At 42.2% G+C, this 18579-nt stretch overlaps 2 protein-coding genes and 1 long non-coding RNA gene across 3 annotated transcripts in view; 2 read left to right on the top strand and 1 right to left on the bottom strand.

The window, feature by feature from the left end:
- Positions 1 to 2018, top strand: part of LOC311305681 (uncharacterized protein) — a gene marked incomplete at both ends in the record, with an annotated part of 309017 nt that extends 306999 nt beyond the window's left edge. Inside the window, one exon of the mRNA XM_084433494.1 lies at positions 1909 to 2018. Coding sequence (XP_084289620.1) covers positions 1909 to 2018 — 110 coding nt within the window. The remainder of the gene's footprint in view (positions 1 to 1908) is intronic.
- LOC311305712 (uncharacterized protein) lies at positions 1128 to 17648 on the top strand. The gene is made up of 20 exons (XM_084433521.1): positions 1128 to 1484; positions 1909 to 2477; positions 2627 to 2680; positions 3593 to 3646; positions 3741 to 3848; positions 3938 to 3991; positions 4781 to 4834; positions 5182 to 5343; positions 6206 to 6313; positions 6621 to 6713; positions 6834 to 6887; positions 7589 to 7696; positions 8107 to 8160; positions 8253 to 8360; positions 8450 to 8503; positions 13883 to 13990; positions 14132 to 14408; positions 14513 to 14703; positions 15422 to 15664; positions 16320 to 17648. Exons 2-20 carry the CDS (start codon positions 2247 to 2249, stop codon positions 16464 to 16466), a joined length of 2262 nt encoding a protein of 753 aa, XP_084289647.1. The 5' UTR covers positions 1128 to 1484; positions 1909 to 2246; the 3' UTR covers positions 16467 to 17648.
- LOC311305714 lies at positions 8200 to 14250 on the bottom strand. Its single transcript, XR_014630053.1, has 3 exons — positions 14129 to 14250; positions 13590 to 13996; positions 8200 to 8358 (listed from the first exon to the last, which is right to left on the bottom strand). It is a non-coding gene; the product is annotated as an uncharacterized lncRNA (long non-coding RNA).
- Positions 17649 to 18579: the final 931 nt, after the last annotated feature.

Raw genomic sequence — 18579 nt, 5'->3', positions numbered from 1 at the left:
CTTTTAAATAGACTCGAAAATTATGTTGGCATTAGTGGAATTGCATTAGCATGGTTTAAATCATACTTATCTGACCGTTATCAGTTTGTAGCAGTAAATGAAGAGATGTCTTATCGATCACAAGTTCAGTATGGCGTACCACAAGGCTCAGTACTAGGACCACTGCTGTTCACTCTGTACATGCTACCATTAGGAGATATCATTAGGAAGCATGGCATTAGCTTTCACTGTTATGCCGATGACACTCAGCTCTATATTTCTTCACAACCTAACGAAACGTACCAATTCACAAAATTAACGGAATGCATAGCTGATATAACAAACTGGATGACTAGTAATTTCCTACTACTAAATTCTGAAAAAACAGATTCTAATTATTGGACAAAAGACTGCCTCACGTAATAATCTAGAATACTGTCTAACACTTGATGTCTGCTCTGTCAAGTCTTCGTCGTCGGTTAGGAACCTGGGTGTGCTCTTTGATACCAATCTGTCATTTGAAAGTCACGTGTCTAGTATCTGTAAAACCGCATTTTTCCATCTTAAAAATATATCTAAATTACGTCATATGCTCTCATTGACAAATGTGGAACAATTAGTTCATGCTTTCATGACATGACCTCAAGGCTAGATTATTGTAATGCTCTACTGGGTGGTTGTCCTGCATGCCTACACAAATTACAGCTGGTCCAAAACGCAGCAGCTCGAGTTCTTACCAGAACCAGGAAGTATGACCATATTAGCCCAGTTCTGTCAACACTGCACTGGCTCCCTATTAAACATCGCAGACATTTTTAAATATTGCTGATTACTTACAAAGCACTAAATGGCTTAGCTCCGCAGTACTTGAGCGAGCTCTTAACGCATTATAGTCCTTCACGTCTATCGCGATCTCAAAATTCCGGCCAGTTGATAATGCCTAGAATATCAAAATCAACTGCTGGCGGTAGACCCTTCTCCTATTTAGCACCAAAACTTTGGAACAGTCTTCCTATCATTGTCCGGGAAGCAGACACACTCTGTCAGTTCAAAGCTAGACTAAAAAAACATCTCTTTGACCTAGCATACACATAACACATTATAGACTTCTATAATTCAATGTTAGGCTGCATAGATTAGGTCAGCCGGAACCGGGAACACTTCCCATAAATCCTGATGTACTCGTTACATCATAAGAAGAATGGCATCTACGCTAATATTAGTCTCTCTCTTTATCCGAGGTTTACCGCAGTCTGCCGGATCCAGATCAGATGAAGGACCTGCGCCTGGACACGATGACAACGCAGTCCTGAAGTTTCAACCAGTCCCTCCCTGTTTACTGAAGTCAGCCGGATCCTGGCCGTATCCAGATCAGATGGTGGACCTGCACCTGGACCCATCAGCCATGTGAAGGCCTCATCGACACGACAGCCATTGGCACTGATCCTCAACAAACTAGTCTCCATACCAGCGTGATGACTCCGACCTCCAACCAGATGGACCTGGTAAATATTCTGAATGTTCTGATCCAATCTGACTTCTGACCTGTAATGCTGCCTGGATCATAATCATACACTGTTCGCTCGTTGGCCAGAGGAGAACTGGCCCCCGACTGAGCCTGGGTTTTTTTCTCCATTTTGTCACCTGATGGAGTTTGGGTTCCTTGCCACTGTTGCCTTTGCTTTTGGCTTGCTTAGTTGGGGACATTTAATATTCAGCAATATTATTGTTCTGCCTTACTTAAGGTGGACGATGACGCAATTTTCTTCTAGAAACAAACTTTGTTGTATTATCATGTTATCACTGTGAAGCTGCTTTGAAACAATCTGCATTGTAAAAAGCGATTTTAAATTTTCAAATATTGCTGATTACAGACTTTATGAGTGCACAAATGCACCGTTTCATACAGCATGTTTATGTGTTTTGCAGAGTTCCTCAGCCAGTCCAGCCTCCTCGTCCAGCAGGTCACGACCCCACCATGCCAAGGGGAAATGGTCCTCCTCTGCACATCTCCGCTGAATGCATCATCAAGGCCTTAGGATGGTTCCACAAAGAATTGACTGCACACATACAACATGACTTACTTCAAACTAAAGATTTGACTTTACATAAATACACTGCATCTATTTGTGTCTCATTAGTTAATCCAGGATGGGCCTAAAAAATGTTAACTTTTTTAACCTTACAGTTCATTAATAGTTTAACACAGCTAACTCAACATAACATTTTTTTTATATCTTGTAATAAATATTGGAAATGGAGAACAAATGATTATGAATTCTTCTGATGAATCCCCAGAGATGGTATATATTAAAGACTATCTTCATGCTTTGAATGTAACGGATGGAGATGACCCAGAAATAAGAAATGTTAATGTAACAGACAAGGTTGAGATTTTTATGGACGATCTTATCTTATTATCTCCTGGCAAGGATGGCCTGCGCGGTATGACCGGCCCTATTGGATCCTCTGGACCCAGTGGTGCTCCTGGTGAGAAGGTAAAGAGATATGAATCATTTATTAGATAATTAGCATTGAAAGATATCATTTTTCAAATTGCGTGTTTTGAAATAAAAAAGTGTTTTTGCCTTAGTTCTGATAAATTTCCAGCATTGTATATGATTGTCCTCTCGTGGTTGTGTTTTAGGGAGAGGCTGGTGCTATTGGACCTCCAGGACTGACTGGCCCTCGTGGTGCCCCTGTAAGTTATAAGGATGCTCCCGAAAACCTCATGAAACATGGACATAAACACACAAAAAATGCTAAATCATTGCTCTGTAACTGCACTTATTTATGACCCTAAAAACCCTACACATTTTTAAGGCCTCTAAATCATCAACATGTTCAAAACTTTGCTGAAAAACCTGTTTCACAATCTATTACATGCCTCATGTCATCTGATTGATGGTTTCTATCAAGCCTTTTAGCAAAATTCTATAACTATCATCTTACTAAGACTATCTTATTGGGAGATATAGAGTGACAGACAGCTGATATTTATATGCATTTCATGGAAGTAGTCTCATACATTCATAAAGATCTCATTGATTTATATTACAAGCTATCAGAATTTCATCTTACTTTTTGGCCATATAAATATCAGCAAATGCACCAAATTGCATATTTCTGCTCAGTTTGTGCCTCTGTTTTTTTTTTCCTTCTTGAGTTTAACCTCCATATTCTCACTACATCATAGTATATGAGCCCCAAAACATTTTTTTTAGGTTTAACATAAACTGTTCCATTTAAACATAAAAGTTTGTGTTTACATAATGTGTGTGTGTATATATATAGTATAATTTTTTTATATATTATGTTGGTGTGTGTGTCTGTGTATATGTACATATACACACATATGTGTGTGTGTGTGTGCATATATACACAGTATATACACATATACATATATATACACACACATTATGTAAATAAACTTTTTTTAAATTGTTAGATGTGATTAATCGCGATTAATCGATTTGACAGCACTAGTTTAAATGGATTTTTCAGACTATTAATTGATATGTCAGGCTTTACATGATTGCATTGCATTTAAATGTACAGAATGTGAGTGATTTATTGCAAGTCATTGAAACATTTCTGTGCCGTATCTTCACAGGGTGAGCGCGGAGAGGTCGGTGCCCCTGGACCTGCTGGTTTTGCTGGACCTCCTGTAAGTATTACAATATCATCCCACATTTGTCAATCAGTTCTTACCTTGTGGTATTTAAAATCACTGAGCGTAAGTGTCTCTGTTCTGAATGCAGGGTGGCAACGGACAACCTGGTGCTAAGGGAGCTTCTGGTGACACCGGACCCAAGGGAGATGCTGGAGCTCCTGGACATGGTGGACCCGTCGGACCCGCCGGCCCACAGGTATTTCATTTACATATTACTTTTCTGTTGTGCTTAAATAGATGTACATCCTATATAATATCCTTATCATCGGTTGTTGTGTTTAACAGGGACCCGCTGGTGCTACTGGAGCTAAGGGTGCTCGCGGTGGTGCTGGACCTCCTGTAAGATTCGATGCTATCCGTCATTTATTACCAAATTAGATATTAGAAATTTGTCACAATTCAAAGCCTTGTCTCTATACTTTTAAAACAACTTTTTTTTTATTATCAGTGTTATTTTAGTATTATTGAGATCCTATTATAGTTCCTATATAGTATTTATTTATATTTTATGTATTTTCAGTTTTGGTAATTTTGTTGTGTTTTATCATTTTTATTTATTTATTTATTGTTTTTTATGTCTAGTTTCCCCCCCCTTTTTTTAGTTTTAGTTATTTTATTACATCAGGTTAAATTGTTGCTTTAGCGACTAGCTCAAAATCAAATAAGTTTAAGATTTTTTACATTTATTTTAAAAAGAAATCAATTTTATTGTCATTGCATAACTTACAACAAAATTAGTTAGCAAACCTTACGGTGCATCCACGTACAGCACAACAACAGTTAACATTTATTTTATTTAAAATAAAAAAGAAATTATGGTTTTAGTTTTAGTCTAATATTCTGGACTTTTAGGGGCTTTTTATTCAAAAACCTCAAGACATTTTAGCAATTAAGCATATTTGGAGAACAAATGCATAACTTCCATTGCATAAAATATTAAACTTATCTGATTTAAAGTCGGCTATTTAAGTTCATTTTTAAGTTGGTTTGATATTTTGTTTAAATACACATACAGTCATACTAAATGTAGCAATACTTGTTTTAGTGGCCGGTGTATACTTTGCTCTGATATGATATTGCATAGCATGTTTCTGTTGCACAGTTTCCGAGTGTCTTTGTTTTTAATAGGGTGCTACTGGTTTCCCTGGTGCTGCTGGTAGAGTCGGACCTCCAGGTCCTTCTGTAAGTATTGTCTATTCCAAACAATGTCTAAACCAGGGTTTCTGGTTTATATTAATCATTTAATTAATATTAAATGATTTATTTGTGTATTAAGTGACATCAGATAACCATTTACATGTGAATGTGTTGTTCAATTTTTCAAATATTAACTTCAAAGTATACTCGAAGTAAATATTTTAGGCCAAAATGGGTTCGGCTGACAAAATTGTTTGGGAATCCCTGGTCTAAACAAATACTTAACATATATTGACTTTTTATATTCAGTGTTTACAAGCTTCTCTTTTGCCCTGTGTGGCTTTTCCTGAGTCTGACCGCAAATCATTTAATTTCATGTCATATTTTCTCAGGGTGCTGCTGGACCCCCTGGCCCAGGTGGTCCTGCGGGTAAAGAAGGACAAAGAGGTGCCCGAGGTGAGAGAGGACCTGCTGGTCGCCCTGGAGAGGCCGGTGCCGGTGGACCCCCAGGACCCTCTGGAGAGAGGGGTAGCGTTGGTCCTGATGGTCCCGCTGTAAGTAATCATAGTTTCAACCATAAGCCGCTTTTCCACAATCAGGCCAAACCGTTCTCACCGCTTAAGCGCTCCATTCCATGCCGATCCGGCCCAGCCGGTATGGATATGGATTCATTTTTGTATGGTTAGTTAACCGTGCTGAGAACAGGCCGATAATTGTTTGTAATTGTGCCGTACCGAACCAAGCTCAAGTGGAAAATAACTGGAACCGTTCAGCCGGTGTAACTGTGGAAAAGCATCTGTGATGCTAAGTTGAAAGTAACCTTCAGTTTGCTCCGCTGTCAAGTCACATGTATAGCGCTTTATACAATACAGTCTGTTTGCTTCACAGTAAAAAAAAAAAAAAAGCAGGAAAGTTAATCAAAGTTCGGAAATGAATACAATTTCAGCTCTAAATCAGCTCTGAACAGAGAATAGTATCACTGAACCACTCAATTTGGTTCAATGTTGATTCAATTCAGTTCAATAACAGTGTCTTAGTTTTTGCAAAGCGAATCACTTTAGAAACCAGTTAAATTTCAGCTGTAAAGCAGCTCTAATTATGATCATCTAAAGATCATCAGTGTGAAACAAGCTCAAGTCAGCTATACGCAGCGCTACAGAAGAATCGAATAGGGTTATCAAGCTCAAGTCAGCTATACGCAGCGCTACAGAAGAATCGAATAGGGTTATCAAGCTCAAGTCAGTTCAGTGTTGATTCAGTTCAATTCAAAACAGTGTTGATGTATCTATAAAGCAGCTGTACAGTAGACAATATTGTCATTATCCAGCTCAATTTAATTCTTATCCCGTAGTGTTGGTGCAGTCAAATCGATGGTATTACTGAATATTAAGAGTCTTTTAAACCCATTGTCTTTAGGGTCCTGCTGGTTCTCCTGGACCACCTGGTGTTATTGGATCCCGTGGTATTGTTGGTCTTCCTGGACAGAGAGGAGAGAGAGGTTTCTCCGGTCTTGCTGGACCATCTGTAAGTGCTTAAATAATAGATTTTATTTAATATAGATAAAGTCAATGTAAAATCTAATGTAAAATCTAAATGGCCCCTGTTTGCTTTAATGTGCATTCCTCGTCATATTGCGCTTGAGTCATTGGTGCTTTAATAAAAAAACATGTTTGTCTGCATAATCTTTCAGCAAATTGTTCATCCAAGGCCAAACTTTTCTCCTCATACTCATGGGAAAATATTCTGTAACTGTTTTAAACTGGGTTGCAAATGCAGTTTTAATGCAGTAAACTTTTGCCATCCTGCATAATATCCATCCCTATCACCTCAGGGAGAGCCAGGCAAGCAGGGACCCTCTGGGCCTCTCGGTGAGCGTGGACCTCCTGGACCGATGGGTGGAGCTCCTGGTGAGGCTGGACGTGAGGTGAGCAAACTATAGATTTCAAGACTTATGTTAAACCAGATTTGTCTGGTCAGACAACAAAAGGGCCACATTCTGTACAGCGTGATGGAGTTATTTTCATTATGTCACTCCTCTCTGCAGGGCAATCCTGGACATGATGGCGCTCCTGGCCGTGATGGTCCACCTGGACCAAAGGCAATCACACACTCTTACATAGACATCCTATCCAATCAAGTTATTTGACATGAAATGTATTTTATTATACATGTACTTTTTATAATTATTATGCATGCAGCTTTTATGACCTTATTTTGAATTCAGACTCAGAGGTTATTAAATGGAAGATGTGTATTTTGTACTTTTAAAAAATTATTTGTCTCATCGCAAGACCATTTATATTATCTAGTGAAGAAAAGCGACCCACTTCATATTAAGTGTTTTTAACTACTATGTACTAATATTTCAATTAATAATTCGATACAGTGCACTTACTGTGTACATACATGTAGTTATGATGTACTTATATTTAAAAATACCTGAATGTAATTAATACATCTTAACTACTCCTTAACCTTCCTTTCAACCTAACCATTTCCATATCCATATCCCAACCCCAATAGCAGCAAACGGTACAACATGAACACAATAAGTACATTTCTTTAGATGCATAGCATTAGACACCTAATACAATATATATATACAGTATACAAACACATAAATATATATAAAACCGGTTAATGGTTATAGGGTAATATACAGTCATTATCACCCTACTGTCACGCTATCTGTGTTTAAGTATCCCTTACGAAATAAATGAATGCATAAAAGTTGTTCATAAATTACATAGTATGTAATTGGTGCTTCCAGTTTAAAAAACACTTTTCTGCTTGCCGTAGGGAGACCGCGGTGAGTCTGGCAACGCTGGTGCTCCTGGTGCCCCCGGTGCTCCCGGAGCTCCTGGTCCCATGGGTCCATCCGGAAAGAATGGTGATCGTGGAGAGGCTGTACGTTTTTATATCCCAGAATTGTTTCTGAAAAATGTACCAGAATTATTTTTTATTTTTTTATTGAAAATAAATACACGTAACGCATCCATACCAAAATTACAGGTTTTATTATTATTTTGAATGATTTTATTTCATTCTCACTTTAAATTTAGCTACAGTTTTAGTAGTTTTGGTTCATTTGAGTTATTTTAGTACTTTAACTTAATCTGAATGGAAATGAGATATTTTATCATAGGTCAAGTAATGAAAATGTCTTTATGGTTTTAGTTTTAGCTAACGATTTTAACGCCGCACTGTAACACTAAAAACTTTTTATGACATACTGATATATTATACTGAATTATGTCATGCTATGATTGTGGATGTTCAACATTGTTCTTTTCTTTCTTTCTTTCTCTTCCTTCCAGGGTCCTGCTGGTTCTGCTGGTCCGTCCGGTCCTGCTGGTGCTCGTGGTGCCCTGGTACGAATTTCTCATTTGTATCAGTTATTCATCTTGTAGTTTTTCTTAGTAATTCGTCACCAGTCTGATCATTGTCATCTCTCTTCATGCAGGGTCCAGCTGGTCCACGTGGAGACAAGGGTGAGGCTGGCGAGGCTGGAGATAGAGGCATGAAGGGACACCGTGGCTTCTCTGGAATGGCTGGAGTTCCTGGACCTCCTGTAAGTGAGCATAATGTCACAGTTACACACTGAATCTGAACCGCTGAATCCACTCGAAGTGAAAACTGACCCTTTCTGAATGTTTTTAGGGATCTCCTGGTGACCAAGGACCTGCCGGACCCTCTGGCCCTGCTGGACCTCGTGTAAGTAGCACATCACATATCATGGGTTCCCTTTCGAGGGAACTCGAACTGCGTCGGTGACGACACTATGAGAACGCCCTTCAGCGTAGCACGTCTGAATTCATGAATGAAAACTAATCCAATCCTATTGGCGTTGCGTGATGACGTAGCGTGTGACGGCATATACGGGTGTGTACAAAAGCACGCCGGCACACAGAAAAGTCAGCTTTTTGCTATTCAGCAAGCGCTCTGTGTGTGTGAAACAATTCTGTCCTATTTGGTGTTGTATGTCCTGTAAAGTCTGCATTGCAAAATATAATCTAGGGGCTCAGATTTCGCGTTTGCTGAGGCAGCGCGTAGATTACTAGTCTACTCTGCAATAAAGATTCTGTGGCTTGGATATCGTGTTTGCCGAGGCAGCGCGTAGATTTAAACTCTGCATTTCAATACAGAATCTAGTAACTCGGATCTCGCGTTTGCCGAGGCAGCGCGTTGATTACGAGTGTACTTTGCAATAAGATTCTGTGGCTGGGATCTCGCGTTTGTCGAGGCAACGCGTAGATTTAAGGTCTGCTTTGCAATACAGAATCTAGTAGCTCTCGCGTTTGCTGAGGCAGCGCGTTGATTACGAGTCTACTTTGCAGTTTGCGATACGATTCTATGACTGACATCTCGCGTTTGCCGAGGCAGCGCGTAGATTGAATGTCTGCATTGCAATACACAATCTAGTAGCTCGTATCTCGCGTTTGCCGAGGCGCGCGTTGATTACGAGTCTATTTGCAGTTTGCAATAAAGATTCTGTGTGGGTGCTATAGGCATGCAGTCAGTCCCTGAAGGGTGCTGGCTGTGTTCATTGAGAAATAACTCGCCGCACACAGTGCGTTTCGGGTGTCTCAGCCGCGCCTGTTGACTTTCTTCTCGAGAGATGAAAGCCAAATTTATTGTGAACGACTCGAATCTCGCGTTTGTTGAGACAGCGCGTTAAGGGTCTGCAATAAAAGGGACACACGCGATCTGGGAAATAATACTGTTTGGGTGCGAGGCATTCACAGTCAGCTCCTGAGGGTGCTGGCAGGCTGTTCATTGTGAAATAACTCGCCGCACACAGTCGTGCGTTTCGGGTGTTTCAGCCTCGCGCCTGTTGACTTTCTTCTCGAGGGATGAAAGCCAATTTGTAACGGCTCGCGTTTGCCGAGGCAGCGTGTAGTAGATCGTATAAATAAGTATTTAAACAGTATTCTGGTGCACTATCCAGTATTTATGGCTGCATTTAATTCTGAGGAATTAAAATAATTAAAATAGTATCTGACTTTAGAACTTGGTTAGATATTTGAATTCAGCCTAATATCTGAAGGAGAGTGTCGCTTCTAGAAGTCCCCCTCAAAAAAAAAAAAAAAAAAAAAGCAAAAGCTGAGCTTGGGACTCTAGGCGGCGCTCTCGCCCAAGCCTCCTGAGAAGATGGATCTGAGGACTGTCCTTCAGGCCAGGAAGGCGTCGGGAGAGAGGTCCTAACTTATGTGAGACCTTGGAGGGATGGCCCCCCCAAAAAGAGAGCGATCGAGATCCTCCCTCTCACCGGGCCCTCAGGAAACTTGTGTCAGCATCCCGCCGCTAATTGCGCTTCGGGACACATCAGTTTCCAGCGAACGCACGCTGCTCTGTCTGCCCCAAGAGCTTGCAGCCAGGCAGCGCTGGCGTCCGCACACCGAGAGTCGTTTTCGATTATTCCCTGCCGGTCCTCCGCTTCAGGGTATCGTCAAGGGCTCTCACAAGACACTTGACACCAGCCCTTAGGGGCTGGTTCCCTTGCTGAATTTTGTCGAGGCATGGCAACGTCTCCCCAATATTTCTCCATGGGTCCTGCGCATTGTAGAACTAGTGTACAGGCTGCAGTTCCAGGTCTGCCCACCAAAAAAGAGGTAAGTATCAACGGGGTGGTTTGGACTGCAGTAGACCCAGAGCAGGGTCTGGTGTTAGAACAGGAAGTTTACTCGCTGCTGGCAAAAGGGGCCATAGAGCATGTTCCCCCACCAGTCAGGGAGTCCGGATTCTACAGCCGGTACTTCATAGTTCCGAAGAAGGATGGAGGGTTGCGTCCACTTTTAGATCTGAGGCACTTGAATCGGTCTCTGAGGAGGTTCAGGTTCAAGATGCTCACTATTCCCATCATCGTGAGTCAAATCCAATCCGAGGATTGGTTTGTCACGACAGATCTAAAGGTCTCTCGAGAGACGCGTACTTTCATATCTCCATCCTTCCATCACACAGGAGTTTCCTGAGGTTCGCTTTCGGGGGCGAAGCGTACCAATATCGGGTTCTTCCATTCGGCCTAGCACTCTCCCCTCGCACGTTCACCAAGTGTATGGATGCAGCCCTGGCCCCGCTAAGGCTCCAGGGCATCCGTGTGCTCAATTACATCGACGACTGGCTTATCCTAGCACAGTCTCGAGCACTGGCAGTTCGGCATCGAGATGTCGTCCTTGGCCACATCCAGCACTTGGGGTTGAGGCTCAACACGAAGAAGAGCATGTTGACACCCACCCAATGGACTACGTTCCTGGGGGTGGTCTGAGACTCGACGATGATGCAAGCAAAAATGTCTCCTGCACGCATCGAGTCCATACTGACCACAGTAACCAGAGTGAAGCTAGGCCAAGCCATCACAGTGAAACACTTCCAGAGAGTGTTGGGTCTCATGGCAGCAGCGTGATACCTTCTGGCCTGCTGCACATGAGGGCCCTGCAGTGGTGGTTGAAAGCCAAGGGGTCCTATTTAAACAGCCAGGGGTGTCTGAGGTCGCGCCCTCTGTGAAGACTGGCGCATCAGATCCTCCTGTGGTCCCAGCGGAGACTGTCGTCTCTCAGGCGATGTATGTCCCGGGGGACCAGAACCAGGGAGCAGACATGCTGTCGAGGCAGGGGCTGAGGCCCGGGGAATGGAGACTCCACCCCAAGACGGTGGAGTTGATATGCGAGAGGTTCGGCCCAGTGGAAGTGGACCAATTTGCGTCTCGAGAGACGACACACTGTCCACTGTGGTTTTCCCTCACGCATCCAGCCCCGCTGGGGTTGGATGTCATGGTGCAGACGTGGCCGAGGCTGCGTCTGTATGCATTTCCCCCAATCGCTCTGCTCCCGGGAGTTCTGGAAAGGGTTCGTTGAGACGAAGTCAGCCTACTGTTAGTAGCCCCGTTGTGGCCGGCCCGAGTATGGTTTTCAGACATCATATAACTCCTGGCAGGCCCGCCATGGCAGATCCCTCTGAGGAGGGACCTGCTGTCTCAGGCGGAAAGCTTAGTTCTCCACCCTCGGCCAGAGCTGTGGAAACTATGGGTCTGGCCCCTGAGGGGGCACAGTACCTAGAAGCTGGCCTGTCAGTAGAAGTAGTCGAGACTATACTCAGTTCCAGAGCTCCTTCCACGAGGAGGTTGTACGGCCTTAAGTGGAATGTGTTTTCCACTTGGTGTAGAGAGCGTGCGTTGGACCCAGTTAACTGCCCGGTGGCTTCAGTACTGGAGTTCTCCAAGACCGTTTCTCTGCTGGGCTTACCCCTGTTCACACTCAAGGTGTACGTGGCAGCCATTGCGGCTTTCCATGCTCCTCTGAGTGATGGGCCTTCTGGGGAGGCATCAGCTGGTCGTACGTTTCCTCCATGGAACCTGGAGGATGAGACCAATGACTCGTACCAGGATTCCCACCTGGGACCTGGCGGTGGTTCTCGAAGGGCTGGTTGAGGCCCCCTTCGAACCTCTGTAGTCGGCTGAGGCCAAGAACCTGACTCTTAAGATGGCCTTTCTCCTTGCCATCACCTCTCTTAAGAGGGTAGGGGACATCCAGGCGCTCTTGGTGTCCCCGCAGTGCCTGGGGTTTGCTCCTGGGAGAGTTAAGGCCATCCTGCACCCCAGTTTGGGCTATGTACCTAAGGTGCCGTCTAATTGGCAAGGTCAACGGTTCTGCAGGCGTTTCATCCCCCACCTCATGTGACGTCGGAAGACGGAAGACTAAATTTGCTCTGCCCTTTCAGGGCACTGGATATATATATATTCAGAGGTCTTCACAGTGGAGGAAGGCGGACCAGTTGCTGGTGTGTTTCGGGTCCCCTAAGTAGGGGCTCTCCGCCTCTAAGCAAACCATCAGCAATTGGATCGTACAGGCTTTTTCCCTGGCCTATCAGGTGCGCAATTTGCCTTCACCTGTGGCCGTGAGGGCTCACTCTACCAGAGGCATGGCGTTCTCTAGAGCCCTCCTTTCAGGGGCTCCTATCCATGACATATGTGAGGCGGCTGGCTGGGCCACTCCGCACACATTCATGAGATTCTACAGTCTGGACCTTCCCTCTACACCCGGCGCACGAGTGCTCAGCTTCACACTGGACAGGCAGGGTTTCGTTGTGGCATAGTGGGTATCTCGTTCCCATAGTGTCGTCACCGACGCAGTTCTAGTTCCCTCGAAAGGGAACGTCTCGGGTTACGTATGTAACCCTTGTTCCCTGAGAAAGGGAACGAGACACTGCGTCGGTTCGCCACACCTCACCCCGCCTGGAGCCACTTGCTTCATAGCAAAGCTGACTTTTCTGTGTGCCGGCGTGCTTTTGTACACACCCGTATATGCCGTCACACGCTACGTCATCACGCAACGCCAATAGGATTGGATTAGTTTTCATTCATGAATTCAGACGTGCTACGCTGAAGGGCGTTCCCATAGTGTCGTCACCGACGCAGTGTCTCGTTCCCTTTCTCAGGGAACAAGGGTTACATACGTAACCCGAGACGTTTTATATGACCTCACTTAAATAATAGTCAAACAATTTATTTTTATAACGCTTTATACAATAGAAAATTCATCAATTATGAAATTACTTTAATTTCCAAGCTCTACAGAAGACATTATTATCAGTTATTATCCAGTTCAATTCAGTTCCAGTTTTGTTCTACATATTTCTAAATATTAAAGACAAAAGTGACATTGACGGGAGTAGAGAAAAAAAACACATTAATTTCTTTGGTTTATAGTTTATACTACATGATATAAAGTAATAGTTCAAAGAAAAATAAACATTCTGTCATTGTTTATTTACTTTCATGTAGTTACAATCTCATATGACTTACCTTCTTATGTTGAAGACTAAATTAGATGTTTGGCAGAATCAGGGTTGCCATATCCCAAACCAAACAGTTTAAAAGTAGCTCGATTCCATGGGAAAACCGCAAACTTGGCAACCCTGGGCAGGCAGAATGTCCTCGCTGCTCTTTTATATACGACAATAGCAGTTGACAGGCTGAATCTGTGTGATAGTTTGGTGTGTTTTGCTCTGAAAACATTGCTCTGAAATGAGAAATCACAGGACAAGCTTCTGCATGCAAACATTGTAATATTCCGAACGGTTTCATCTACTCAATAGGGACCTTCTGGTTCCAATGGATCTCCTGGTAAGGATGGCATGAATGGTATTCCTGGACCCGTTGGACCCCCTGGACCCCGTGGTCGCTCTGGAGAAATGGGACCCGCTGTAAGTCTGAAATCAACACAATTTTACTGTTAAATTGTCTCTTTCAAGCTTTTTTTGTGGTCTCTGTTTTAGCGTGGACTTCAACAGATCTAAATAACATCCAATTGGATGTACTCATGAGATATTTTCTCTCTTAACTAGGGTGCTCCTGGTACTCCTGGACCTCCTGGTCCTCCTGGACCTGCTGGCATCGGTGAGCCCTTCCTTCCCATGCCACAGGGCGAGAAGGGTCCAGATCCACTGCGTGGAGGCTACAGAGCTGATGATGCTGGCATTCGTGACCGCGATGCTGAGGTGGACACCACCCTGAAATCTCTGAGCCAGAAGATTGAGAACATCCGTAGCCCCGAAGGAACCCAGGCCAACCCTGCCCGCATGTGCCGTGACCTGAGGATGTGCCACCCTGAATGGAAGAGCGGTAAGCATGGACTCGATTTAAGGCAGTAGATCAAATGCAGATGTATTGAAATGATTGTGCATTTCGAAGCTCTGAAATTCACTTAAATCTGTTTTTCCTGCAAGGAACTTACTGGGTGGACCCCAACCAGGGCTCTCCTCTGGACGCCATCAAGGTCTTCTGCAACATGGAGACTGGCGAGACCTGCGTCAGCCCATCTCAGACCACCATCCCCATGAAGAACTGGTACACTAGCAAGAACATCAGAGAGAAGAAGCATGTTTGGTTCGGAGAGTCCATGCCTAATGGCTTCCAGGTACGTCAAGGCCTTATACTGGGATATACAGAGATACATAGACTGTGAAAAGACCAGAAACTAAAAAAAAAATATTTAGCTGATAATTTATAAAATGCATTACGTTGTTTAAAATATATTTTGTATTTCAAATACAAAACAGTGAATGAAAATCGAAAATTTTCATTACTTACACATTTAATTAATGGTCTTGAAATACTGCAGAATTGAAAGTATTTCTTTCATTTGATCAAATATATTACATTTTACATTAAAAATACATTTTAAAAGATGTTTATGTGCGCATATACAGTATATGCATTACAGATTATTATTTTCTTTCGGATCAAAGGTCTGAAATCTGTTCCAGCAAACCATAAATAACAAAATAAACAAATAAATAGTTTTAGGATTTTTAATGGAAAGTTTTGTGAATTTTATTAAAATTTTGATTAGTTACAAATTTGATCATTTGCTCAAATAGTGCAGAATTAGAAATATTTTATTTTAATACTTCAAATTAAAGAAATATTTCAGATTCTGCACTATTTCTAAGACATGAATCAAATAATCATATTTTTGACATTGACAATTTTGTACAAAAGCTAAGATTTTCTAGCTTCCACTCAAGCTCAAGATGCTCTCTAGAACCAAACAGAAGCATATTCATTAGTGGTCTCAGAATACATCATGGTCTTCGCTGATGAATACAGGAAGTAATGTGGTGTCCTCTATGTAGTTCCAGTATGGCAGCGATGGCTCTGATCCAGAGGATGTTAACATCCAGCTGACCTTCATGCGCCTGATGTCCAACGAGGCTTCTCAGAACATCTCCTACCACTGCAAGAACAGCATCGCCTACATGGACGAGGCCACGGGCAACCTGAAGAAGGCTCTGCTCCTGCAGGGCTCCAACGACATCGAGATCAGAGCCGAGGGCAACAGCCGCTTTACATACAGAGTCAGCGAGGATGGCTGCACGGTGAGCACACCACCATCTCTGCCATTGCTTTTTCTTTTGCCCCCATATTTGTGTTCCTTTGCTTCCTCATAATGTTACTCAAACAGAGCACTGCAGAGATGACGTGTTTTTGTAGTCCAGCCTATAAGTTTGCATCACCCTGGTTCCCTCGACAAAAAGCCAGTAGGATTATTGCAGAAAATAACGTTTTGCTCATCATGATAAACTTAATTTTATGAATTTTGATGCCTAAACACAATAGCTAAGCTAAGCTAAGTAAAAAGCTAAATGTAGGCTTTAAATGAACTGCACCACAGTTAAGATTTCGACAACTCTCAGTCTTAAAAAAACAAAACATTTTCTCTGAACATTTGAGTTAGTTTGCAAGCGTGTGCGATTATAAACACAATGAGGCTGTGAAAGCACCTTGTGAGTCGATGAGTTTATGTGTTCGGCTGATGATGTTTAATGTCTACTTGTTAGACAAGTAAAAGAATTGTGCTTGTGAAAAGAAAACAGCTCGTGTTCACCACAGACCTTATTTCAGGCATTTAACTAAAAACCCATTGACTTCAGGACGATTGCGTGCTAAACTACACAAATACGTCATCCCTGCAGCATTCTATTAATCTTATCATAATTCATTTGTCCTTTTTTGTTTGTTTGTTTTCCACAGTCACACACTGGCACATGGGGCAAGACAGTCATTGACTATAAGACAACGAAAACATCTCGTCTGCCAATCATTGATATCGCTCCTATGGACATTGGTGCTCCCGATCAGGAATTCGGTGTAGAAGTTGGCCCAGTCTGCTTCTTGTAAAAAGAAAAATCTGGACATGACTTTGCTGTTTTTTTTCTAGCAGTCATCTTCAAATCTTTTCCTGTTCATTAAAAAAAACTCTAATTCGGCTGCAATCGGTCCATGTGCTTAAACCTGAATCCTTGAAGACGGTGCTTGTTGTGATTCCCATCTTGAGAAACATTCTAAAAAAACAAAATCGAGGACCGCTACATTATTCTGTATCACCATCATGGACACTTCATGAGAATCCTTTGCGTCAGCTGACAACAAGAAAATAATATATACTTGTAAAACGCCCCGCCCCCTGGAGTCCACAGGAAAACTACCACCTGGTGAATTTTTTTGACCACTGCAAAAGGACAATGAAAAACAAGCAAATGCTAATGTACCATTCTCTGGTGTTGAATAAATATGACAAACGACAGCCAAGTGTCTTGTTCCTTCTAACTGAAAGTAAAGCATCACACAGGGAACAGATTTAGGTCAATGGTATGACGTCATCTTGATATAACGGCTACCTCAGGACAAAAAAGTGCATGGAGATTTTGGGGGAAACGAGGGCAGTTTTTTTTATTCAACCAAAGTGAACGATTAGTAACAGGAATGAAAAGGTGCTACTTCCTCTCCAGGTCCTGTCTGTGGTGTGTTTGTATCTGAGAGAAAACAAACTCATTTTTATACTGTCACTTACACTTGCAGGGCCTTTTTGGTGCTAAATGTCAGCAGAATGTCTTGATGTCAATGTGATGCAATTGCTCTTATCAAAGTGTCAGCGGATGAGGAGAATAAAACAGCAGGATAGGTCGGTTACTGTAGATTTGCACTTAATCTGATACGGGTTAAGTGGATGGACTGATTGCCAGTTCGTCTCATTTCCATTTCCCCTTCCTGAAGTTTCTAGAGAAGTCTTATTTTTGTCTGTACGTGCCGCTCCCCCCGTTTCCGGATTTTATTTCTACTTTCAAAATGCAATGCACATCTTTTTTTCTATTTTATTTTTGTTTTAGTTTGTTTGATTTGTTTTCAGTGAAAGGTTTCTTTATAAAAACTTAAATGAGGCGGCAAAAAGAAAAGTGCACGGAAGAAATAAACCCTCCAATGGTTCCAACAAAGGATCTGTACTTATTTTGTACATGTATAGTATTTCAAGATGTTTTTAATTATTTTGGATGTTGAAATAAAGCATGTTTATGTGGTCAACTGGATGCTGGATATGTTATCTTCTTGCCATGGCCTCGGTGCCTTTCTCTAAGCATGAATTAAACAAACTACGATGCTTTCACTCAACTACCTTAATTTCTACTTTATTTCCAGGGGTTGTGCTTGGGTTGCATGTTGATAATGGGTAGGGAACTGTCATATTTCTGAAAAAAATAAAATGTTTTCCTGTTCATAGTTAAAAGTAAAAATGACCAAATTAATTGGCAATCAAAATATTATTGCATTTGTACACCTCTCTTTTTAAACAAAAGTACAGTAGTTCTTCAGTGTACATTTTAATACAAGAGTGAGGCCCCTTCCCAGTCTTTTCCATTACAGTCTGGCAAACAAATTTCGGGTACTATTGGCCCTTGTCAAACCAAAAATTCACTTTTCCACTCCTGCTCACCTACATCATAACTGAACTCAACACAAGGTGTATCAAATATTTTAAACAGCGACACAACATGTTGTAAGTGTGATTCTCGCATCAATGTATAACTTTAAAGAGCTTATTTAAAAAGTTTAAAATTTTAAGAAATAATTTGTGTTTTGTGAAGAGTCGTCTGATCCATCCTCGAGTAACAACGAGAGTAAATGAAGATGGCTATGTTCATTCTTACATCCAACTAGCCTGGAAATCCAGACCTAAATCTGAAAGATTAACTGTCTGGCATCGACAAATGAAAATCGGCCAGCTCGAGGGACGGCACCAAGCGTGCATTTGAAAATCTCACTGCATGCAACTGGACTATTGGATAACACTACGGCCAATCCCAACAAGCCCCATACGCTTAGCTACCAGCGGAGCTAACTGGTAGATTAGACTCTTGCCGTATCCGGTCGGCAAACAGCAAAAATGTCCTTCTTGCAAAGGAAGGATTCGAGCACCGTCTTCTGTTCCTCTTTTAGATAAAAAGCCAAGTCTAAA

This window comes from Rutilus rutilus (genome assembly GCF_951802725.1).
Source record: "Rutilus rutilus genome assembly, chromosome: 16".
Classification (NCBI taxonomy): domain Eukaryota; kingdom Metazoa; phylum Chordata; class Actinopteri; order Cypriniformes; family Leuciscidae; genus Rutilus; species Rutilus rutilus.
The sequence above is the reverse complement of the archived record's forward strand: the minus strand, read 5'-3'. Positions and strand labels throughout refer to the sequence as shown.

Bases quoted from the DNA above. Each gene is read 5' to 3' on its own strand.
- LOC311305712 (XM_084433521.1), top strand. From the start codon at position 2,247: ATGATTATGAATTCTTCTGATGAATCCCCAGAGATGGTATATATTAAA. The intron at 2,478-2,626 runs GTAAAGAGATAT...GTTGTGTTTTAG, and splicing joins GTGGTGCTCCTGGTGAGAAG to GGAGAGGCTGGTGCTATTGG. The intron at 14,704-15,421 runs GTACGTCAAGGC...TCCTCTATGTAG, and splicing joins CCATGCCTAATGGCTTCCAG to TTCCAGTATGGCAGCGATGG.